Source organism: Patagioenas fasciata, chromosome 12 (genome assembly GCF_037038585.1).
Source record: "Patagioenas fasciata isolate bPatFas1 chromosome 12, bPatFas1.hap1, whole genome shotgun sequence".
Taxonomy (NCBI): domain Eukaryota; kingdom Metazoa; phylum Chordata; class Aves; order Columbiformes; family Columbidae; genus Patagioenas; species Patagioenas fasciata.
Genome location: NC_092531.1, coordinates 19,986,574 through 20,012,774, shown reverse-complemented (window position 1 = coordinate 20,012,774; position 26,201 = coordinate 19,986,574). Strand labels below are relative to the sequence as shown.

The following is a 26,201-nucleotide window of genomic DNA, read 5'->3' as shown; positions in this document are numbered from 1 at the left end:
AAGGAATGCAAAACAATTAAACATGGAATTTCTGCTGTTGCTCACGTCTGCAGTACTTGCAGCGCTCTGCAAATACTTCAAACCCTATCTAAGGGAGATGAAACATCACTGCTTTTCACACTAAAAAACACAGGATCTCGTTCATACTTTGTTCCTTTCCAAGTCCCACAGAAATTAAACTATGGTTTTCTAAGCTGATTCCAGCTATCCTTGCCCCCTCATATGTTTTCCTTATTTTACAAATAAGTGGTTTTGTACCACTTGCTTTAAAATGCCTGAGTTACCTGCCAAGCTTGCTCATCAAAACACAGTCCCCTCTGCAGAAGGTGCTCCGAGGCAGCCAGCAGATGGGCAAATATTTTGCAATATTTTTAGATCTAGTCCAATTAATACCTGCTTTCAACCTCAAGATTCCCCTGCCAACAGCAAAATGGCTATGCTTAACCGTTTTCACTGTATTTTCAGCTCTTAAGATTGACTTATGAAAAATCAGAGACCAGTGGCACTAGCTATCATTTGAGCACAAGCTCCAAAAACAGTTTGGTGAGCAATCCTCACTTGTTGCCTACAACATGTTCCTGCTATTCCAGTGCTACTGAGGGCTCAAAAAACCAAGAAAAAAAAAGAATCAAACAAACAAACAACAAAAAAAGCACAAAGCCTGCCATTCTCCTTCATGACCAACCTGACCCTCCATCTATTCTGAACCTGGGCATCTTGACCAGAGGTATCAAAACATTATCCCACCAAAAGAGCGCATTGTATCTTATGGAAATTAAACCACGGTTGGAAAAACATCCTTTTAAGCTCACTTCGCATTTGGATTTTTACAAAGTCTCATTCCAACGAACCATTTCGCTCAGGAATGAAAATTAAGACCTGTAGTTTAACACAGCAATCTGGTAGTATTTGGATATGACTTTTAAAACAATATTACAGCACAAAATCAAAACAGTTGTGTCTCAGATGATAATATTTAAAGGGAGTTAATACAAAGCACTGTGTTCTCACCACACATTTCAAACCTTGACAAGTAACTGAACAGTTTCTCACTGATAAAAGATACAGTTTGATTTACCTTCAAAGACAGTCTATACTTTTGCATTTACATCAACTATTAGGATTATTCCTTATCCCCAAAATTCAGCCATCATTCTACTCTAGCAATATTACTACTGGGCTTCCAAAGGATAAGGTGCAAGTTAAAGGAAAAATGAAACATTCTGAAAAACAGAACACAACAGGTTTGCAATTGCCCAAGACACCACAGGCAATACGTATATTCTACTCCTCAAGTTCCTCTCCGCTCCCAAATGATTAGTTTGCTTGTTTTTTAATTTTTATCACCTATTTCAGTTTCTCAGAAGTTTGCTCTGAGGAAATATATTTCCTTCCTCCTTTGTTATTTAACAGCTTTACCTCTTCCCTATCATGGTTCACAGGTATGTTATTGTCACTCTTGCCATTACACACAGTAACTTCTGTGATCTGAAAGCAAATTACAATTCCAAACAAGGAGGAAGACCCCAAGTGCAAGTCTGGCTCGTGCATCTAATCCCCAAAACCAGTAGCAGGATCTAGACTGTTATATTTTCCCTTCCCCTTTGAGAAGTTGAAAGGTGTTGACAGGAGAAATCAGGTATCAAAGCTGGACCTTTTATCTCCTTTCTTACTGAATGCTTCACTGGTGCTTTAGCCTACCCTTTTCAGCAAAGCCACGGAGGGATCTGTATTACACCAGAACTAATGCTTCTTTACTTGTCATTTGGGTTGTGATGCTGTAGGACTGATCAGCTGTGAGCCCCCTCCCTGCTTTCACAATTTTTGTACAAGATGCCATCCTAGCACCTTCCACTAACACCCATCACACTTTTTTCATAAAAGGGAGAAACCACGGTTCATGTGCTCCATCATGAGGTCTACTCCACCAGGTTTATCCAAAGTGAGAGGCTGTTGTGTTACACATCACACTTGAGACACTCAAGACATTTTAGCTGGAAGTCTCAATGTTCAAATGTTGCCTGAACTCCTTTCATGAAGTTTTTCATCAGTCCTTTTTTTATTGAGCACACAATATGAACATTAGTAAGAATGTTCCTTTTAAGACCATTGGTGGAAACCAGTAAGAAGAGCTTTACTGTGCTATCTACCTCAAACAGGCTGCACTGAAGATACCAAAGATCTATATGAAACACGAGCTGCAGAAGAGCATGCCCTCATCCGAGCATTTAGGTTCCTGTAATTCAAAGAATAAGGCGAGATGGCATTCTCTGATCATTCCCATCCAACAGAAGCACAGACCATTTTGCCCGGCTCCATCACCTTCCTGGCAGATGTCTGACAGCAGCTGATAGAGAAACATGAAGGATAAGAAAGACACGTACAGATCAGGAAAAGATGGGTTGGCATTAAAACCTCCCTCTGGGTAATCTCTTTCTGTGGTAGAGTTGGTTTTGGTTGTAATGAAAGTGCCACAAGTCACAGAGTCCAAAATAAATAAATACTTTATGTGTAAGGAAGGGAGAATATTGACACTTCTTATCAAGGGAAAAAGGGGAGGCCTAGGGAGTTCAAACTCATGACCAGTTTTTGTCGTGTTTTTTGGCAAGAGAAGCGCACAGCAGCAGCGAAATAAGGTGACACTGCTGAGCACTTGGGCTTGCCAAACAAGAAGACAAAAAACCTGGAAATACTTCCTGCAGTAAGATTACTTCCCCTGTTATCTTGCTAGTTGGCCCACACATCTGTGACTTATAATAAAATCACTTCATAACATACATCAGCCCAATTTTTCAAAGGATGCAAACTTAGTTTGCAAGGAGACAGGCAGGTTTGGAAGATATTTTATTTTATCTTGTTAGGAAGTGCTTTGGCAAAAACATATGAGTGACAGATAAGCCTGAATGACTACCCTGCGTCAGCAAAGGACTAAATTTAGGTTTCCAGACCAGTTAATTTCTCCACCCAGTGGGTAGGCAGGCAATAGCCTCTGAAAAGCTTTTAAAAACTTTAATACAGCAAGAAAAGGGAAAACAAAAGAAAGACCATACTGGTCATAATCAAACCAAGATTCATAAGGACCCTAATATACTCAGTTAGTAAGCTGGAATACCTTAAGTGTAAAAATGCTCCAGTAGCAGTTGCCTGTACTGAAAACATTCATATTATTTCTTGCAAATAGCTGAATGTTTCAAATTTCAATGTCTAGGAGGTTTATTACATGCTCTGCAGCCACCCAGACACTTACAATGCAATGTTTCTGGAATTGTATTAGTTTTTCCCCTTAGGATAACACATAATTCCTTGCATTTGCAAATTTGAAAGTAGGACATGAAATAAAAGTCCAGGTTCAAGCTCTTAAAAGAAACAGTGGTTTTAGACGTTATAAAGATCTGCATAGGTCAGTAAAATTGAAAGCTACTGAAGCCTTCCCAAAAGGGGAAGGACACCTTTCTGCTCTGTTAAACATTAAAGAATTAATACAGTGAGTGGTACTAAAGTCTCTTCTAGAGAACTTGTGCTGTTTTGCACAGAATTTCATGAAGATGACAAGCGACTATGCTCAATTTCTCTGGGTATGGTAACATCTGACAGGGAAAGAAAGAAAGGGGGGAAAAAAAAAAGGCATTTATTTGCTTTGCTGTGTTCCCAAAGCCTCAGACAGGATTAGGGCTCCATTGGTTATGTGCTGTAAAAAACGTGAACGCAAACAAAGGTTCTGCCCTGAAGAGTTTACAAACAAGCACAGGCAGCAGGAAGGGATACAAACACCAAGTGCCTACCTAAGCAATAAATCCTCTTCATCCACTATTCCCAGCTACTACTTAATTCAACCTTAATTAGCTGGTTTATTTCTTATGGGCATCCCAAAGTATATCTTGAGGACAAATATGAAAGCGAGGCCAGTGGTCCTCCAGATCGCCCCAGCCCATGCATGAGCAGTGATGCTGGAGGTCTTTGAGCACTATGTAGGTGGGAGCTGCCAAAAGGGCTTCTCGATTTTCCCTTTGTGCCCCGCTCAGACTTGCTCTTTTTGGCAGTAAGCTGACATCAAACACCACCTTCACTACCCAGTCTGTGCTTCCAAGTATCTGCTCCTTGCTGCTTCGCTCCATGAAGTATCCAAGGAACATATAAGAAAACACCCTGCAAGTCTCCAGACCTTTGCCTCAGAGTAGTCTGCTTAAGGATTTTTCAATTTCATTAGAAAGGAGAGCTACAGAATGGGCAGAAACATGAACAACCTATCTCAACTCCAACAACTCACCAGGGCTGCAACAAGCAGAAGGATTAAGAGCATTTAATCCATGTGGTACATGTGGGGAAGCCTACCTACACTCTTCCCTTTCCCTTATGCACTAAATGCACTTTTGTTTTATGTGTTTGAGTTTTTTTTTCACACTTTTTAACTTCGGCTTTAAGAGGTTTTTTCAGGCGAACTTCAGTTTTAGTATACTTCAAGTTTAAACTTTGGTGAATCGTACCTGAATCTCAGTACTTGACTTTTTTTCATTTTAGCATTTGGTTTTAGAAACAATGATCTGTATTTGCAAAAGCTTTAACCATGCACTCCCAGCTGTACAAAAGAAAACAGTCTTAGCCATAAAGAGCTTGTGGTTGCAGGCAGCAAAGAACAGCCAAAAAACACAGTGAGAGTCTGATGAAGTTACAGATCGTATGGAAGGCATTCGAATAGATAAGCAGAAACACAGAGAAAGCAGGATGGCTTTCCAGCTGCAAGGGGGACCACATCACAGCATCGCCAGACTGAAAGGCAAAGGAGGAATTTATTTATTTATTTATTTTATTTTTTAAATGTAGCAGAATGTACTTTGTACAAAACCATTCTGTAACGGTGGTTTGTAAGGACTTCAAGCCCTTGAAAGGACTAAACATTGTGACTTCAAGGCTCTGGGGTAACACTTCACCAGGTAGTCCAAACTACATACACATAGAAATTAGAGAAGCACTATTTATGCTGGTTATCCCTAAGAAAGTAAGCCATAAACAGACTTTCTTTTGTACTGTAACATTGCCCCCAGTAAACACACCCATGGTGGGACAACTGACCTTATAGCCAGTCCTCAGACCCTCACCCTTTAGACAAACAACCCATAAGCTGTAAAAGAGTTTAAAGAAATGCAGGGATTTCCCGGGAGCTCACATCTACCCTCCTTGCTGGGCTGCATCCCTTCCTTCTATATAGAAGGCTGCATTACAAAAATAAAATCAAGCTTTCAAAAACACAGCACTTCTCATTCAACAAAGCACAGTGTCCTCCAGGGCACTCCCCCACACTCTGGTTTTACAAAATGTTAATTTATGAAGTGCTCAGAAGTATCAAGGAGGATTGAGTTTCAGGAACTAAAGTGCTCCTGCTCTTAACGATACAAGATAAACAAAGATGGAGAAACAACAAGTGGGGGGACCGGAGAGAAGACCAACTACCCAGATACAGATTAATTCCTGCTGGAGCCGTTAACTTCATGCAAAGAGAACTAAAATAGCAACATTTTTCACAAGTTTATTGTTCTCCCCTAGTGTCAAGGGAATTACTGAGCTCAAATATTCCCCTTTTCTTATGAGTGGCATATGACATTAATGCATTGTATTACCCCTCACCAGTCTCCTTGCTTATTTGTTATAACACAGTTATTTGAAGAAAGGCCCTTCTTGTTCGGAGGTTTGGAATTTTTTTTCTTTTTTACCTGTAGCAAAACATCTGAAAATGGAACAAAACACTGACTTTAGGGTTTTTTTTTAATTACTTAGATTGTCTTGTTTGCCATTTTGCCTGGGTATCTTCTTACGAAGTTTAGGTTTGCAATAACTTACTCTCATGCTGTGGTGCTGGGTGAGACAAAGGCTTCTTCACACACTTTGTCCCACAAGCTTCACTCACACTGAATGAACTCCAGAACTCACCATTCACAAAATGAACAAGCTTCCTAATCAGAGTATTAATGCCCTCTCCTTAAAATCAGTGTGAAAGGCAACGGGGGAAAAAAAAAAAAATCCATGTCAAAACCTACAAACACCTTCTTCAGGAGAAATAAACCCATAACACAGTTCAACAATGTGCATGGGGAAATTTGTATAATTAGAGCAGCTGCAATTGCAGTGGCTAACATAAACCTTAAGACAAAAGATGTATGACAAAAGTAAGTCCTTCCAGGCATCATACTACCAAATGCAGACCAACTTTCCCCATAGCTATACTAATGCATAATTTCACACATCTGGTGAGAAATAGGAGGCTGGAGGAATTAGGAGAACTGACCCATCCCAAGGTCATTTTGCAGACACGTAGGAAAATGATACCACCAGCAAATGCCGTCAACCACGAAAAGGAGAGGAGGTGAGCAAACGAGAAACCACACTTCAAATGTGTGGCAGCAAACAACTACCAGTGCGTAGCAGCATTGTGTTTACTATCACAGCTGAGCTTAGAACTAAAAAAACCCCAGATATTTGTGTACAATCATCTGAAGGTTATGTTTTGTCACTAAATTCATTCCTTAAAAGAAAACATACACCCCTCATGCAGCATTTCCACAGGTGATGCTGCTTCCCAGCTGTGTCCTGTCTGCAAACAAAACAATATGCTGCCATTCAGATTACAAATACACAGGAGTTTCTTTTGGCTGTGAGCAATTGAAAGGAGGATTAAAGGTGTTTTGTGTTGGGCTGGCTTTATCATCACTCGCCTCCAAAGGCATGGATGTAACCCAGCAAGTCACCCTCAAGAAAGCGAGACACATGCAGATTGCTTTCACAGCAAGGAAAAGAAACTTGATGACACGCCTCCACCCCTAGAAAAAGAAAAGACATATACAACAGCAAGAACGCATACAACAAACAGAAGTCAGGGAGTTGCTACAGCTGAACAACTTGCAGGTTACACCGCAGCAGAGGGGCCAGGAGCGTGGCTGGAACACAAGCTAACAGAACATCATTGATTTAACTGGCTGATGATTTAATAAAATGCTCTGGGTACAGACTAAATTGCTTTGCTTAATGTAGCTCAGTTTCCTGGCAGCAGGAACTGGCCCAGTGCTGTTCCTGGGCTGGGAGCTGCTCCTGGGGCACCTGTGCCGAGCTCCCGCCACACCGCTTCCCGTCCCCAAATCCACCCCATTATCCTTCCCAAAATAATGGAGCTTAATACAAAGCTAAGGTACAGACTAGCATATACACACACACACAAAGAAAAAAAGCTTAAGCCTTTTCCATGCTATAGGAAGTTCTTTGCTCAGCTCTGCCAGACCTGTCTTAGTCCAGGGATGAATACCTGGTTAAATACCCTTAGTCTCAGGACTAAGCTTCTTCTTTTGCACCATTTCAATCTCAAAATTGTAAAAAAAACAAACAAAACCACACCAAACCAAAAAACCCCATATATATATATATATATATATATATATATATATATATATATATATATATATATATATATATATATATATATATATATTTAAGGGTTACCTAATTCCTGGAAAGCCTGGAAAGAAATGAAGCGGTGCAGGGTTACTAAAAGCAGCACCGTTCCCCATGCCTAGCAGAGGAAGGCAGCAATCTCTCTCAAATGTGCACATCTGGTTACCCTGATGCAATCCCATAACCCATTAGTAGATACTAAAAACCCACAAACAAACAAAAATACCCCAAACCCACACAACTCAAAACTCAAATCACAGCAGCTATCACTCTACAGTACATACGCCGGATTTCAAATAAGGAAAGATACTGTAAAAGTTGGAAAAACAGAGAGTAAAACAGTTATTAGCCAGCTCTAATTATACCAACTGATCTCATCCTCTTGTCATAAGCCTCTTTCCTGTGTCCGGAATCTATTTGTGCAACATAAGGACCAGCCTTTTGTAAATGTCCAAGGGTCATCAACACAGGGTGATTAATTTCCCATTTTATAATACACACATACTGTCAAGCAATTCACTTGTAATAAGATATAAACATGCCCTCACTTGTCAATTTTTTCCTTTAAAACATTACTAATGGCAAACATTATTTAAGATATCGATTTGTAAAATCCAAACAATGTTTCAAAAGCAGCTATCTTGCTGCTATAATAAAATAAAAATCGCAGACCACATCTTCAGTTCAAGTAGCTACATCCTAATAAAGTTAAGAACTAACAGTCGACTTGAATTAAAGTGCAGCATGTACGCAAAAGCACACGTATGTTTATACTCAAATTAAGTCCTCCAACAGGTTCTGGGGCAGCTGTTTCATGTATGCATGAGACATTTATCTCAGGCTCAAATATTAACTGCCAGAAATCCTCAGCAGACGTTCTAGATGCCTCTTCAAATGAGTAAAATACAGTTTATACCTTCTGTTACACTTCATAGTTTGAATACACATTTTGGCAGTAAATTGTAGGGAAGCTCTCAAGGATAACCAGCTCACGTTTTTAAGAGCGATTTGCTTTGGGTGCTTAGCCAGGAACTTCTTGAGAAGCCCCAGTTTTGAAAAGACAAGATCAGAATTTTCTGCAGAAATGGGGTCCACACCAAAGGGTGTTAAGTCAAGCTGGGCAGCTGAAGCACCACAAAATTTGCTAGTTACCCTTGAAAACAGAAATGCACTATATGGGACCTAAAGCACTCCAAGATGCACAGTAGCAGGTGAAGAACAATGAGAAGGGAAGAACAGCATTTGGGGAGTATTTCACCCAAGTATCCAAAAGGATAAACACGACTGAGAGCTGCCATCAACACCGAAAAGCCTGCAGGCTTACACATGCAGTGAGGGGGAACAAAGCCTTTAACTCCTGGTTCCAACAACTCTGACTACAGCATGTCTCCTAAACCCAGCTTTCTTCACCCTACTGCTCTCCTGACTCTCAGGGTTGTGTTATTTTAGGAACTACATCAAGCAATGATGGATTCAGTATTATCTGATATGGTTTGCAGCGAAAGAAACAAAGTCCCCAAGCCCTAGAGCTGAGCGCTAAGATTCTCCTCTCTGTGCCCCCAACCCACAGCACTGGCACCGCAACCCCAAAAATGCAGGCTTGGAGTAGAGAACAACTCATGAGGTCCAAAGCACCATGCACATTTTTATGCTGGCAAATATTATTAAGTATTTCTTAGCTCATGCAAAGCAGGTAGTTATCCAATGCATATTTTAATTTGTGCATGACCCAACCTTAACTGCTAAAGCCACAGGTAGTTGGAAAAACTGGCAGCAAGACTAAGAACCAAGAGACGCCTCTGCTCTCATTTTGGTCAGAGCAGCTTTGGTACCCAGTGTTTTAATGTGCTTTTCCTTTCTGAAGAATATATTTGGCTCATTTTTCCCTTCAGGCTCCCTTTTGCAAATGCTCCCGCTCTGCAGCTCTTAGCATCACAAACTTACTCAGGGAAAGTCTGGTTGGCACTTTTTTCCAGAAGATGAAAACTTCACCAGAAGCTTCAGATTTCCTACCGGAGAACCTGTGCTAATCCTGTTCCCTGAGGCACAGCACAACCACATCTGCCACTGCAAAATTAAGAACTGTTTCTTCTTAAGTGCCCTGTTTCTTTCAGCTCACGAAACTATGGGAAAACACTCTCCTCTAACAAATACTCTGGGTAGTCACAGAACATTTTGCTGGAACATCCCTTCTGAGGCACAACAGTCTCAAAAAACGCACATCGTTCACCTAGCAAGTGCAACGATGGACTCACTTGGTCATGCATTCCCAGAAACGAAAAATTAGAGCTGCAGCTCTGTTCCCAGGACACAGTATTACCTTACACATCCAGGGAATGCTCCATAGAAAGTAACCCCCCCAAGCACCAGGGAGTATCACATCTCTAAAACAGACAAGAGAGAACATTCATTCAAGTCTAATTTTTACATTAATTAAAGCACCATATAATAAAAGTCCAAATAAGCAGTTTCTACCCAATTCCACTACCCCACCACCTTCTGGGTTTAAGCCTTCCTGCAGCTAGCTCACACTCAAAATGTAAACTGCACACAGACACCCCGCTTCGCACCTGAAATAATTTATTCCAAATGCCTTTACAAAGTGACCTTTCAGATCAGTCCCTCAGGAATTGAACGGGTTAAGTGCCCACAGGTCCCAGCCTCCCCAGTAAATCATTTATTACCCCAGCTCAGGGACAAGCAGCTATGCAGGAACGAGAGCCCACGCTGTGCAGCTGTTCGCCAGCCAGGCAACTCTCTGCAATTATGTTATAGCACAGGATTAAGCTTGGGGAGTGGAAATACATCCCTTTATTACTGGGGTTTGGTTTGGGTTTGTTTTTGTTTCTTTTTGCAAGTTATGCAGCTATTTTAAATGTTACAGAGCTCATTAACATGAAGTTCATTAACTAGTAACCACTGTATGAATGAAAATGTTATCATTATAAACACAATTATGGAAATACTAGACCAGCAGGCAGAAAAGGGGAAAAGGTATGAGAATGATGCTCGTGAACTCCAGTTTAGCCTTTTTTTTTTCCCCCTCCCCAGATCCTTCAGAGAAGGCACAACACAAAATCAGATGTGATGCAGAGGCTGGTTCCCAGGCAGCTGAGAAGCTCTCGCTGCCTCTGCTTGGCTTCCTCAGAGATTTCGCTGTTGCTGCCATGCAAAAAGTCACCCCCCTTGGCCAGGGCCTGGCATCGTCCTCAGCAGCAAGGACTGCTCACTGCAAGCTCACCACGCTCCACAAATCAGCAGCAAGTTAAGAAACCAATGCCAAATCAAGCCACAGATTCCTCGTCTTACATGGCAACTCATGACATGTATTCCTCCTTTCAACACAGCCCCATACATTTGGCCAACAAGCATCTATGTTCATGATGAACTTGGAGACCAGCTCTCAGCCAGCCACATATTCATTCCCAATAAAGCAGGTTTCATTCATAATCTTGTCAAAGACTTCATTTTTTTCTCAAGCTCTGAAAACAGGTACGATTCCCCTGCCAAACATCACTGAAAAAAAAGGAAACCCAAATAATTACAATAAATACTTGTCTCGCTACCATAACAGCAGTTCATGATTAATCCACCCAGCTGTTGCTACAGCTCAGTAACGCCAAATTATTTGGATCCAGTATCCTTAAAGTGCTGGTCTTCTCGGGCAAGACCATGGAAAATGTGAGACACTGCAGAAGGTAAACAAGTTAGAGACTGTGGGAGGAGAAAAGAGGCAGCTTGTGGTGGTTTTCCTCCCTCCCTCAGAGTTCAAACATGGCAAACGCCCATTTTCAAGCAAGACTCCGGTAGTTTCTTTGCTTCAGGCTAACAGTTTTTGCGAATTCAAGCCTTTTTGGAGAGAATGGGTTTAACTCCATGAGTCAGAAGAACTAATGTCAGTATTGCAATAACCACATACTCACTTTTACATATTTCACGCCCTGATCTGACTCACCACACCAAGAAGCTGGTGTTAACAGAAAAACAAACCCAGAAGCTTCAATGCCATGACCACTCCAGGACAGACAGACAGCTGTCATATGGACTGAGAGGCACATTGGACCAGCAGGACCCAAGTCCCATGGGCCTGAGCTCTGATCCTGACTGGCTCCCATGGAAATCCCCTGGCTGTAACTGTGTGCCTGCCCCAAGGACATGAAAGTCATATCTTAAAATAATAGGGAAAAACAGCTGATGCTCTAAAGTGTTAAGTGCTATTTTACGCTATGGCATATGGTTGATGCAAGGGGTGAGACCATACACCCCTTTCCTTTTTGTTTCCACCACAAAGCAATTGTATTTTATGGCAAAATAACTTGTTGAATTTTCTCATAACTTCTCCTTTGATGTCAGCATCCCCTCTTGCTGTCAAGCAGGTAAGCTGGGCAAACCCCTTCCCCCAAGCTCCTCGCATCAACCCTCACTTGTACCTGAAAGAGCTGCCAAAACATTGAACCTTACTTTAACTGCATGAAGCAGTACAGGTGGCTCCAAGATGTATTTCAGGTCGTTCCCACACCGAGCAGGGAGGAGCAGGGCAGGTCACGACGCTCAGCTCCTGGAAGAGAGCAAAGAAGACAAGAGTCACCAGGTGCAAGGGACAGCACGGCTGCTGGGAGTCGCAACACCCAAGCTGGCATCACAGCACCTTCATGGAGGAAGGATATGGAACCCATCCTCTGCCTTGTTGGCCATTTGGGAGGCACATGTTGCCTCCCACAGTAGTCCCACATTGTGACCCACCCCAGGCTTCCATGAGCATACACAGAGCAATGGCCACACAGAATACAGGGCTACCTATAGATCTATAAACCCACATGGGCATCCAGCACCATGTAAGGATAACTGTGCTGCTGAGTTGTATTTCCTACTGTCCTGCTATTGGGTTTATGCTCAAAGCTGTTGGCCTGCTATCGCTGTATCCCAAAGCTCTAAGCTCGCCTCAAGTCCTTTACACCCATCTTAAACACAAGCCCTCCAGGACAGACTTCATCCAGCTATTTGTGAACTCCCTTACGGCAAGGTATTTTAAAAGGAACAGAAGTAGATGACGGCAGGTGATGGCCAGCAGATGAAGCCCAAATCTACCAGCAAGCCTCTGCCAAACCTTTCTGGGCTGCTGTTGCTTTTCCACAGGCAGATTTCCTGCTCTGGGGCAAAATCTACTCAGTAGATTTATCCACAGGGATGAACCTGGTCTACTGAGCACACCTGGAAAGAGCAGTTAAAGTGGATTAAACGTCAAAAGAAGAAAAAGCCCAGGTTGGGCTTTAGCTTATTAAATGCTGTGTGGGAGATTTTGTTAGCTAAATCAAAGTCATCAGGGCAACTTAGGCCATCATTTGATTACCACACAGGAAAGGTTTGTGGCTACGCACACGCATCACCCAATGCAAGCGCAACGCACCGACTGCCTCCTCCTGTTTGACCAGACAGAGGAGATTCTGCCCCTGCACCCTCCCCGTTGGGAAAGCATCTGTCATCAGGGAATCTCACAGCCTGAGCCAGCCTGCTGAGTTCAAAGTGCAATTACAAGCACAGAAGTAACAATGGCAAAACTAGTTACCGGCTGGGAAATCAATTGTATTGCGTGAATTAGCCAGGGAACATACAACACTAGAAGATAATACAATGTACAACAGATATTACTTGTTTATCTACACAAGAACAGCATCACCTGGACACCTCACCACCAAAACACAACGTTTTCTTAAGATTTATTGCTGGAAGTCTCATTTATCCATTCTGCTAGTGGGCTCCTGCTGAGAAACAGGGAGTGTTTTGCAAGGAAGTAAAGGGCAGTGCATGCTAAAAGGCATTTTACTACAAATATATACATTTAAACATAGACCAAATTGGGGAAAAAAAAAAAAAGAAGTTGGCCCTCTTGTTCTTCTTAAAGTATCAGGATTGTGTATGAATATCTTCATTGCAGCATCATACATTTCTGAATTATATTATTATGGCAAATTACTGGAGCTGAAAGAGGAATTACCTGAACTCTTAAATCCCAGTTAAGAGCGCACGAACCCTCTTTGGATTCATTAACCAATAAAAACCATCCTCGCAGTCACAATCGAACAGACTGGAACTTCCCTCTGGCATTCCTGGAGTATTACTTTCCGGACCACATTTTAAAAGATGGTTAGCGTTTGATAAAGTAATGATTAGCTACATTAAGCAAGCAACATTAACCCGAGGCTCCTACTAACCGTCCCATGCTAATCTCCAAGTAACAACTCTCTCCAAGGCATATACTACAATAATTCAGGGGTTTCACTCATTTGTGAGACTCTGATAACTTAGCTTTTAATACCATAGTTTTAATACTTTGGTAGAGAAAGCAGGGTTTACTGCTATTTCTTTGAACCAACAAGCAACACAGGTACAGCTAATACTAGTAAAAAGTGAATATGCTGTGAATCACTGCAGGTTTTTCATCATATCCACTGAGGAATGAGGGTGTGTGGATGGAGATGCACACACAAAGCTTACTTGGCTGCTCATGAATTGGAAAATATTAGCAAGTGGAGAAAATCAAGTGGCCTAGCAATAAAAAGCTATAACACAGATCATAAAATTCTTCCTCCAGCTTGGTGGTGGTGGTGTTTTTCACTTGTTGTTGTTTTTCTTGTAGGAATTTTTAGATTGTTAGAAGAAGAAGTAAAGAATATTAAGAAGTCTTAGACATATATTTTAGTTCTGTAGGTAAAGAGACTGCACAATCAGTAAGGTTGTCCACATCAAAGAATCAGTTCCCCAAAACACTTGATTCCTGCTTTCTGTTAAACTGCTCTGGGATAATTCCCACATGCCTAAGCACACCCATTTCAGAAGAAGGATTTCCCTATGTGGATTTCTTCTCCTCCTCTTCCTTTACTGGGAAATCATTACCAAGCATAGATAAACACAGATGTAGCTTCTCTTTCCTGAATCTTAAAAAGATAGTCTTAAAAATAAAGTTTCATGGGTGAGCTCATACTGCTTTACAAAGAAAAATCTATTCTGTATCATCACAGGAAGATGATGACATACATTATATTTATAAGGAAAGCTGTAAAAAATACTGCTCTGCCAACATTTCCCATATTCTGACCTATAACTCTGGATAATTACTGCCCACAAGGGCTGATGGTCACGATATCACACAGTGCTTACTAAAGTAAATGAGAACGTCAAGTAGAGTCCTTTTGACACTTGCCTTTACACAAACTGTTCTGCTTGGATTTCATAAAAATAGGGGGAAGAGCCCATCTTGTTTGTTATGACAGGATTACTGGATGATAGATTGCTCATAGTCTTGCCCCCTACATACTAAGAAATCTAAATCAGAAATGACCCATGCCACTGATGAATTATTGAAACATGTTTAGGGAAGAGAGAAGGAAAGCTTAGAGGTGATCTGCACCTGATGTCTCCTTTACAGGCAGAGGAGCCAAGCATCAAAGGGAACTCTCTCTACATTTGTAAATGAAATGAATGGCAGTGGCTAAGACAGCAAAAAAAGGTGCTAGCCTGTGCTGAAAAATCTGTTTAGGAGGAATCAGTTGGGGCTCTCAAACACATGCCTGGGAGAGCCCCAACACTTGGACCACAGGGTTTATAGTTGCTCTGCTGGTTCCTCCCCAGCAAACACCAATTGTTCCCAAATGCCACCTGGCACAGAGGAAATGACTTCTCAAACTTGCTCTTTCTTCCCCTGAACACGAACTCATTTCATTTTCCTGAGAAGCATTGCATGGTTTGCTGCTCTGCCAGCTGATCGCTTTGACACGTCGAGTGAGTTATCTCACCATCCGGTTGTAATTGCAATCACGAAGCTTCCAACAAATTCAAAAAACAGCACCAAGATCAGGACACTAACGGTCTAAGAGATGAACTGCTGACTATTTTGTATTATTTGATACAGCTGGAACCCTTTTTGATAGCCAAAATGCCCAAACACAGCCAATCCCACAGCTGCAGCACCCAAACAAACCACCAGAGCAGTCCCAAGTTTTGGCTATTGCCCACTATAAAAATGTCCTCACAATTGCATATCAAATGATGTCAAGGAAAACACTGCTTCTCCTCCTCATCTCCCAGATTGCTGGGTGTACAACTGCATGCTGCTGTTATCTTTTTCTTTTAATACACAGCCTCATTATTCTCATTACAGGACATCCCTTTCCTGCTACTATTGCATCTCCCAAGAGAAACTGGCTCACAAGACCTTTTCGGAAGTTTGTCCCATGGTCCGAACTGTGTTTCCTAATTCCTTAGGGAAGGGAGCCTGGACACGCTTCGCTCAGACGAGGCATTTCCCACAGTCACATGCTACAAAACCATGTTCAGAGCAGCAACTTCTTGCCTTGGTTGACCTCAAGGGAAAGTCAAGCAGGTCCACAGCAAGGCTGGAGATGACCAGCAGCATCCAAGCTGCTCCAGCATTCAGTGAGATAAATGAATGGACACATGTTGGCAATATAAATGGAAAAATAAAGAATTATTTGCCTAAAACTTGCTTTGCTTTGGATAGGTGTAAATGCAACACGGATTCATCAATTGTTGCATCACACTACATTTTTACCAGCATAACAGAGGGCAGATCTCAGCTCATCACATTTTATGAGACACACACACAAGCTTCCTCTAAAATTAAACAATGGGTAGATGTTTTGTTTAGAGAGCAGCATCTGACATGGCACACTGGATGATGAAAAATCAGGAATTTTAAAACAATAGAAAGTAAAACATCCATATTTCACACATATTTCTACATATTGTAGAGCAAGTATTAACACTAAGATGTTAACTGGAGTCCCATTAATCCTGATTACCAAGAGACGCAAGACAAAATTTCTTTCATATAGACCATTAACTTCTGAAACTTAAACTCTTTTGACAGTGTCGCCTTGAACTTGCAGACAGAAATATTCCGTGTCAGTGGAAAAGTGAAGCAAGGAAACACTCAACCAGGAGCACTTGCCATCTCATACCCCCATTTTCCCTCTAGAACTTGGAGATCTTCACAGAACTGAAAGAAGTTCTAGTTTAGCTTTTTGCTTCAACCAAAAATCACAAAGCAGGGAAACAAAGGGACCAGGGATGCTTTATGGCTTTCTGCCCTGCCCTTTGACAGACCTGAGCTCTATTAGCTCCTCTTGTGCAATAACCCCCAGGATCCTGTTTCCCCGGGGAAGATAAGGTGCCACAGGGCCTCTGCAAGCACTGAAATCTCCTTGACCTCTGAGAGCACAGTCCTGCACAAGTGCTCTTGAAAGGCATACGATTGACATTTTAAAGGCTGAAAGCATAAGGAAAAAAAAATGAAAGGATAATAGTATTTTGTGCCCCACTATGGTTTTTACTAATAATGAAAGCAGGACTTGGTTCAGAAATTTGATGTTCTTTAAACCAAAGCATGTCACAGCGTTCATCCTAAATAGCAACTGCTTCTTTCCAGACAGTCTTGTAAAACCACATCAGGCCTGAGATAAGGATTTTAAACTGTTTCCATGCCACTATCATGGCTGACTGTCTGCAGAAGATATTATAACTCTGCTCCTGGAGACTTCAAAATCTGTGCAACGCATTAACTATTCACTGAACCATCACGGCAAGATCAACATCCTCTTGTTACTGGGGAACTACATCAGGTTGATTAACTAAAAGAAATAAAGCAAAGGATAGCAAGTGGCAATAACATCTCAAGCCCACAGCCATTCCTAAACCACAAACTTTTAATTCTGCAAGAGATTCTCCTCCTTCCCCTCTCCTTTTTTGGTTTGCTTGCCTTTCTCATCCAGGGAGCACAAGAACCATCTCTCCTTTATCGTGACGTTCGGGCTACAACCTGCTAACATGTCAAAACCCAAAATAAAATCCCCTTCAGAAGACCAAGAAACAGAGAAACCACAAACAGGGAAGCCAAGGACTATTTCAGCACGGCCATCATCAAAAGCTACCAACACAATGCCCCGACACAAAGAAAAATGCTGCTTAACCACAGAATGGGCCTTTTTGCCTTTGAAATATTGGGGCCAGCTCATCAGCAGGACAGGCTAAAGATTTCCCGGGAAGGCAACATGTCACCGTCAGAACAGGATATGGCTCTGAGAAAAGGCAGAGCAGTTGGAAACAAGAATTATGCGATAATTTCAGTTGGAAAGGCCCTCTGGAGGTCATCTGGTCCATCACCCTCCTCAAAGCAAGGCCATGACATCAATATTGTGACATTATCCCCATGCTCTCATTGTTCAAAATTGTCCCAGTCAACTGTGGCCTCTGTCTCAATTCCCACATGTAAAATTGAGCTAAATAGGCTCAGCAAGCTCCATCGCCACAGGAATGAAGTAAAAATCATCATCAGTTACAAGGCAGTCCAACTCCAACCGTGTAGTTTGCATAATTCACTTATTTAATTTGACTTTCCCCATGTACAAAATTCATTTTCTTTTCCATTTCCACACAGTTAAAAGATAACGATGATAATAATAATTAAAAAATCAATAAAGAACTTCCAACATATTTAGATATCTGGTGATAAGGATGAGAACATGTACACATTGAAACCAAGTATCAGTATGTGACATGCACAGACACATTAACCCCAGCTTTCTTCTCCATATTAAGGATCATCTTGGTATAAAATATAAAATCTATATTCCTCTCCCCCACTGCAGCTCCAGCCAAGACCAAGGTCCCTCCATGCCAAGCACCGTGGAGGATGCATCAGGAATCCCTTTGCCACCGTGTTTAAAAGTTAAACAGATAAGCGCTGGGAGGGAACAAAAAAGGCCAAAAAATGAAGTGACTCGCCCAAGGCTTTACCAATGACAGTCAGCACAGCCTGTAACCCGGCCAGGATCACCTCTCCACCCACACAGCAGTGACGTCCCCACTTTCATCAAAACAGGCCACCTCCGAGCACCGGCCAGGCAATGCGGCATTAAGTTGCTTTACTGCTCGAATCAACGCGTCACTGGAGCTGCACTGCACTTAATTATATAAATCAGGAGATCTTTATAATGGTCCTAAACCAGTAATGAAAGAGAAGGTCTAATGATGCAACCAAAATCTGCAAGCCAGCGCTCAGATTACGGATGGGTTACACAACAGCTCAAACAATTAAGCATTTAGGCAGCTAACTGCAGACTTGCATAGTGCAGATCCCGTTTTCCCACAGCCATCATCTGACTCCAGACATGTGAGATACCCTCAAGCACACCCTACCTACATCCATTGCCCCAGAAGCTCAGGGGTGAAGGTGAGGAGCTCAGCACTTCGAGCATCAGTGCCACCCACAGCAGAGATGCTCCAAAGCAAAGTCAGCCCTTTTCTCAAATCTCCCTCCCAAATTCACATTCAAACTGAAATCTTTCTTAGCAACCCCTTGCATCTCGTAAGTCGTGCTCGCTCCTCTCACCATTAACATCCCATTATACAAAGATGACATAACCCCAGTGAAACCTGTTCAGTTTACAACTGGGGTGACTTTTGACCGTGCGATTTACCTCCCAGCTGCAGCCTCATTTAAGAAAGCATTATCAGCACAGGGTCAACAAAGAGAGATTACCCGTAAACGGCAACAACAAATAAGGCAATTTAGGTATTTGATGAGCACTCAACATGTACAGTTTATGTGGAAGTCAATGCTCCTACCCCAAGATTTCTGAATCTGTGGTTTTTTATTTCTGAGTGCAAGTTTTTTATTTCTGAATAGGCTCCAATACTTCCAGATAGTATTGATTTCTATTCATAGCACTGATACAACATAAGGGAGAAATCATTTGATTTTAAATACTCTTTTATACTGTATTGGCTTTTTATGTCAATAAACATTGTCCCAAATTGCAGTCCAGCAGCATAATTTTACTGTCTTTTTGTGAAGCACTCAGATGAAAAGCACTATACCAGCATCATGGTTGAGAAGTATTATTTGGATTTTGAAAAGCAGTTCAGTGTCATCATCAATCCACATGTTCTATATTGAAGGACTTAAAACTGACAATGCCAAATCTGCAATGGTCAGAAGTGTGACAGTGTCAGCTTGGAAGCTGCTCACCAATATTTGCATATGATTGTTGAAACAAAAGTCTCAAGAAGAGATGCTACACCTTACCTAAAAACCCTTCAAAATGAAAAGTATGTCACTGGTGTTATTAGAAAAATGCCATACTCCTATCCCCCTTTCATCTGTAAAACAAGCTGTTAATTCTATTAAAATCCAGATTGGGAACTTTTTGCCGCAGCAATGCCAGCAGCAAAGCGAGCAATGGGTGAGACACGGTGCAGTGGGGAGAATTTTTCAGATATTATTGAGTAATCTCTGAAGGAAGCCTCTGGGCCCACAACTTGTTTCTGGATGCATTAGCCACATGTGCATGTTTATAAAGTGCATTGGCACACAGTTCCGACCCATTCAAGGTCTTACAAAGCAATTGATTACAGGAGCACTTCACAGCTGAAGCCACAAGGCCGTTCATCACACAAATATCACTAAGTGCACAATGGTAAAGCTCAGAGAATGTCACTGCATTTCTATTTTGTTTCCTTTAGGTACAGAATAATTTTTGCCATGGCAGAAGGTAGCTCAGGGTCCTGTCACAAGCCCGGTCTAACTGCAGATCTGCAACTACTACATCATCAAGGTATATGGATGAAAACCACCAGTGCATAACTGTAGAGCACCTTTCATCCTCCAGCCTCTTCAGTGGGTTGCCAAATTTGCTTTCATGTAGCTCGACTTTTTTTTTTCCTCTGTTCAGCAAAAAGACCCTTTACATTTAGTTGCCTTTTTTTTCCACCCCTCCCTAAAGAGGCAGATGCCTACAATAAGAATATCTTTAAAGAGATAGGTCATAGCAACACAGCATAATACAAGCAGAAAAGCAAGGGGCGCTATTAAATAGCATGAGCACACGGCACAGATTTTGCCCAGGAGCCAAACAGTCCAGTGCTTCTGTAACTCCCAAGTGCACGCTGGGGCAGGAACCAAACTTTTGCCACCAGCAAAGATTCCCAAAACAAGTCAGCAAATGTCCATTTAACCTGCATCTCAAAGCCTGACATCAAATATAGCCTAAAACTATCTGAGCCTGCTACTGCTCTGCATTTACACAGACAAGTGAAGTCCTGGCTGCGCCTGCATCCTCCCATGTTTTTTTACATACAGGCTGGAGGTGGCCAGAGTGAGAACTACTCATTATTGTCCCTGAAAAGTGCACTCCTCCCCACTTTATCGTTAATGAAGAGTTATAACCAGCCACCAAACTAGCACTGCGATGACTTCACTACCAGCTGCTAAGCATGCTGGGGAAAAAAAATTCAAAACCAAATTGCATTAAGGTTACCATCACTTACCAAATCCTACTATGGGTACACCAGGCAATTAGGCAACTTTGCTGACGTATCTGCCAGTACTTTCCTTCCTGGTCTTACTCCATCTCTCCTCTCAGCCATCCTCTGGACCAAATGATCTCTAGTTATAACAATAACAACAGTTTTCATCCAACAGAATGCCCTCACCCACTCCAAGCAGGCACAGCAAAGTTGCTTTTTGCTCAGTGCAATGAGCAGTGAAGGAAAAACAAGAAGTTAAAGCTGACTCTAATTGCCAGGGCACACCCTTCATCCAGCACACCTGTAAGCCACCACTTGTGCAACACCACCTGAGCGTCAACAGGAGCTGCAGGTGCTACCCAAACACACACACGGCAATAAAGGCACTACCCGCATTTCCACGTGCATGTAGGGTTTCCAAGTCCCTATCTACCCATCTACACCTATGTAAGTGGTGATTCACCTCTTGCAAACACAGCCCCAAACTGTTTGGATCTCCCCTTTCCTGTACTCCTGCGATTGTGGCCAATCTTCTGGTCAGACATTGCCTGTCTTTTTCAGGACTTGATTGCCATCCTGCACAGCACTAAACAGGGTTAGCTGGTAACGAAAGGAAAAATTAGAAAAAAACCACCCCCCCAACCAATGAGAAAGGAAAAAAAAAAAAATATATATATATATTTAACTGGTCTTCCTGAGCTCACAGAGCCTTTCAAATGGCACACATAGCCTTTTCAATACTTTTCAGGACCAGGAAAGTTTTTGCTCCTTGCTTTGCTTCCACTGACAATTACCCTGTTTGTGGCAACACATTTGGTTACCATCTGAGCCAGGACCTTTTTACTGTGAGTGGGGGAAAAAGGGCCAAGGAGCACATAGAGATGATGGCCAGAGGCGCCACGACACCAGTGCTGAAGTCCACCTGGCCAACAGCCCACACCACAGGCACAAGCTGTCCTCGTAAACAGATCATTTATTGAGAGAGATACCTGCCCCTAACTGTGCCCAGACTGACTGGTCCTCAGTCAGTGTCTAACCCACTGATCTAGTTGTCTGGTTTTAGGGCACCAGTTTGCTCAATGGTTTGTTCATTTTTTCTGAAGGAAAATGTTATAAGGCAGAAACCATACCGCAGTGTTTAATATTGTTCTTACCTTGGGTCAAATACCTTTATTCTCTGTGCTTTTCATTTGTTGATGCTTGAATTATCTTTGCAAGATAACAATTTTACTTTTGTTTCTTTTTCCCCTCCAGGTGCCCTGCCCTTAACAGCAGCAGACTTAAATCTAGATCCTTATTTCACAGATAATATCTATTGCCAAACAACATTTTTCTGATCTGTACTTACAAAGCACTCCAACATACGCTCAATTAAAACGCTCACCATGACGTCTAAGGGCACGTGCACTTTTTCCATAGCACGTTTAGGACTAGAAAGAGAGATTTATGCCATGGAGAGCAGTAACACACTGATGGCCATTTAGCTTTTGTGTGCCCTAAATGCAAATAATAAGAACTAATATGCTTCAGATGAATGAACAAGTGCTGGTATTTCTATAAATGACACAAAACAGACACCAGAACTTAACACCTGCTCAGAAATCTACACAAAGAATACATGTAGATTAAGAAAAGTATTCTGAGATAATCACCACATATTCCCTCATCTATTTAACCTATTTCCTAGCAGTAGCAAACACTCATTGTTTCCCCCACCAAAAGAAAAACACAAGGGGTGCGAGGGTACAGCATAAGCATTTAGCACTAGAGGCTGCTAGAGAACACAGATAACCCATCAAATGTAGTAAGCCATGGGTTTCACAGCTGAAGAAAGGTTACTTCATTAAGAGTTACATCCACACAAAATCTCTTCAACAGACAATTTGCAAAAGGTGAACAAATCTTAGAGCTCTTAGATCCTCCAGTAAAGACCTGACACTTAACAGCGCCAGGAAAAGATACAGCCAAGCTCTAGAGATGCTCTTCCACAGGTAGCTGCTGAGTCTCCCCCATCAAGAACTTCCACTTCTGATGAGGTTTCAACAGTTGCCACCAAGAAGTCTTGGCCACCCCAAAGCTCCTGCCACCACCCACAAGTCTGTGGCTGGCCAGATCAACGTTTAGTTAAGCTAAGATTGACGTTCCTTCTGTCACGTCAGTTTTCTGCTGGAGCAAATTCCCAGATCCAGAAGGGGCTGGAGCTCTGGGACCAGCACGAGCACAACTCTGAGCCTCTTCTTCGTACAGCCAGGCCTCGGTGAGCTCCAAAGGCATATCTACATGGTGGGGTGAGCTGGTTGAAGGACACAGGGCTCTCTTCCCCATGAGCAATGCTCTTCAGGGGACACAAGGGAAGGGCTCTTTATTGAGATCTAAATTCTTGGGGTTGACGCAAGAGGAAGAGATCTGAGAACTTCAGGTGCACAAAGGACAACCAGCAGAAGCTGATTAACTCCTAAGTAACAGAGATCTTTTCATGTAAACCTCAGGAGTGGCAGTGGGTTACCAGGTATGCATGTGATTAAGAAGGAATGGGAAAGGTCGTGTCAGACACAGAAACAGAGAAAAAACAAGGTTTTTTCCTAGTGTTTCTACAAGAGGTAAACATCTACCTACTGATTTTACTTATTTTAAGGTGAGAGGTGGTTTCTGTTTCTGGGCTTTTCTGAGATGACATTAAGGTCAGAAGAAAGCATTAGGATCATTCAGGTTCTATTGCAAGCTGAAAAATTTCACTTCCACTTTCCTCTCATGCCCATAACTTCAGGATTAGGCCTGTCTCTAATGCTTATAGGAGCAATTAAAAGCTGGAGACATTTGTCTTCAGTAACTTTTCCACAGCTTGAACTACAGCTGTTTTCCTTTGCAAATCAAATTCCACCTCTCAACTGCCAGAGCATCAGGAGAGGAAAGGCACAAAGTGCTATGGTTGGAAACAAAAGCTCAACACAGAGATGCAGCAAAAGATCAAATCCAGTTTTGCTGCCAGCAAAACTTGGTGCTAATGCACTGATCTATCTCCTCCTGTGCTTCACCCAAACACCTGAGGCTGGACTTTCTCTTTTCATCCTGAGGGCTACAGAACAAAGTTATGAGCTAACCACGACTAAAAGCTTTCTCTGCACCTCTGAAACCAGCACCTAATTTCTCTGACCTATGTAAAAAAAAAAAGTCTTCATGGACATAGAAATCAGGTTCTTTATCTGAATCTTGTATGTCCCACCTGACCATGGTTCAAGGTTTGTCAGCCACAACCATTCCTTAAGCAACTAAGGAAATTAAATACAAAACAATAAACAATGCAGTGGGTCAGACTTAAAGCAACAAAGACAAGGAAATTGAAAGCTAAGCCTCCTGCTCTGCCCTTGATTCACCTTGTTTTGTTCAGCTACTGCCCTGTTCCCAGACCCTTCCTCTCTCCTAATGCCCAAGAGCAACCGGACAAAGAAAACAGCCTGATCTAAACATAGATGACATTTGTTCCTATCTGGGTTTTGATGTAAATCGTGACTATTTTACCTAGTTTGGAACTTTGCAAAGCCAGCAATGTTTAACAGTTTCTTGTACAGTTTGCTTCATTCCAAGAAGGGCAGTGTAAAAGTGACCTGGGGCACCTGGAATGGAAGATTCTCATCACCCATTTTTACCTCTCTAAAAATTTGGCTCGGTCTAAGCTAGTCATCTCCTCCCTGTCTATAGACCACTTTGTTTTAGTGATTTTAGGATGGAAGCAGCATGCTTCGGGGACACACATTTCCTCATTGCTTGCAGAGGTCTGCAGAGCTAGCTTGGCTAGCACTTGCCTGAATTTTGAGCTGGCTGACATCAAACAACATGGATCTCATTCTCCTCTAGTAATCGTCAATCAATTGCTATACGAAGTAAGCACTTATATCTCCAGGAAGAGCCAAGACCTCAATCCCTCAGTGCATTCAGCATTGCTCAGCAAAGTCTGTAGTGGTTTAACACTATAAGCAGGTCACCAGCAACACTCATCTGCTGGTATTAGATGTGCAATCTAACCCTGTGCTGCATTCGAAGAGCACCGTGCTCAGCCCCTTGCAGTACCAGGTCACAAGAAACAAGAAAAGAAGAGACCAGGAGCAGTGCAGTCTGCTCCTTCCATGGCTGTGGCAATTTCTTTTCCATTTTGCATGGAAGATGCACACACAGGTACCTTTACATTGCCTTAGAGCAGATTCAACTAAACCTCGGTGCTAGCAAGCTGACATTTTTCTCAATTAAAACAAAAAGCTATCTTCAACATAAAGGCCTCCAAGACTGTAACTCTTCACCAAGAGCATATATTGTTTACAGTCATAGTTTGTATTTGCAACAGTTTAGTAATGGATTAAAGTTTCATAAGCTTGTACAGAAATGCACTAAAGAGCACTTGAAAATTCGAGCATTGAGAAAGCATACATATTACATAAAAGGGGAAACAGGGTATGTATCAAGTACTGTCACAAATTTAGAAAACACTAAAAGCATCTTTTATTCTCCCTGTACTATGGGAAGGATCCAACATAGGACACAACTGCTTAATTGGAAAAAATGCACATGCTGAAAGCTTGTTTTCTGATCAGATGCAACTGGTTACCATCACAGGGCTTCTCCTGAAAGTTTTAAAGAAAGGCCAAACTACCAACCCCTCACTTCAATATACATGTCAGAAGATTGCTCCATTTCTTCTTTACATTGTCTTTCAACAGGACAAATCTTCTCATGGCACACTGTAAAACTAAAATCTTGGAAAGATGAAAGACAGAGATGAGAGCAGCATTTTGGGGACTGAAGATGTGCAAAACATGCTGGTGAACTGTTGTGGGAAACATCTGCATTGCACAGGGAATGAGGTCCACTTTGAGGATCCAGCAGGCTCTCTGCTTTGCACTTTTTTCTCAGCCGAATGTATTTGCCAAAACGATGCTTTCCAGCTGTAACACAAACCCTCTCCCCTGCTGCTGGATCTTACTCTTCCAGGAACATCTCACAATTCCGTCATTGGTAACAGATCTTGGATCACAAAACCATAGAGGTATCCTTTATTAGTAGTACTGTTTCCACAAGCATCCAGGGTGTTAACAAGCAGCATACACATAGGGATGAGGAGACGGAGGAAGTTTGTAAAAATGTTTACTTGCTATGAAAGTCATCTTTAACTTCCCACGAGTATGATTCCACACACACTTGTGGTAAGGCAGGTTGTATTATTCCTCTTCTCTCTTGTCCAATAGTTGCTATTACTGGACCTGGCAAGGCAGCATGTGACACAGAAAAATGCAGCTGCATTTTTGGCTGGGAAGCCTCTACAAGAGCCTGTGAGTCATGAGCCAAAAGGCCCACATAAAAGCAACAGAAAAGAATGCAGATTCAGTCTTCTTTTTATTGTAAGCATGTGTGTCTTTACTGGATGGTCCCAATGCACAAAAATGACAAAA

At 42.1% G+C, this 26,201-nt stretch overlaps 1 protein-coding gene across 14 annotated transcripts in view; it reads right to left on the bottom strand.

The window, feature by feature from the left end:
- AKAP13 (A-kinase anchoring protein 13) overlaps window positions 1–26,201 on the bottom strand; it is a 215,210-nt gene that overhangs the window by 153,043 nt on the left and 35,966 nt on the right. For 13 of the 14 annotated variants that reach the window (XM_071814007.1, XM_071814010.1, XM_071814015.1 and 10 more), the window contains one exon: window positions 11,868–11,995. In XM_071814007.1, coding sequence (XP_071670108.1) covers window positions 11,868–11,888 — 21 coding nt within the window. In that variant the 5' untranslated portion in view covers window positions 11,889–11,995. The remainder of the gene's footprint in view (window positions 1–11,867; window positions 11,996–26,201) is intronic. The other variant, XM_071814011.1, reaches the window with a different exon arrangement.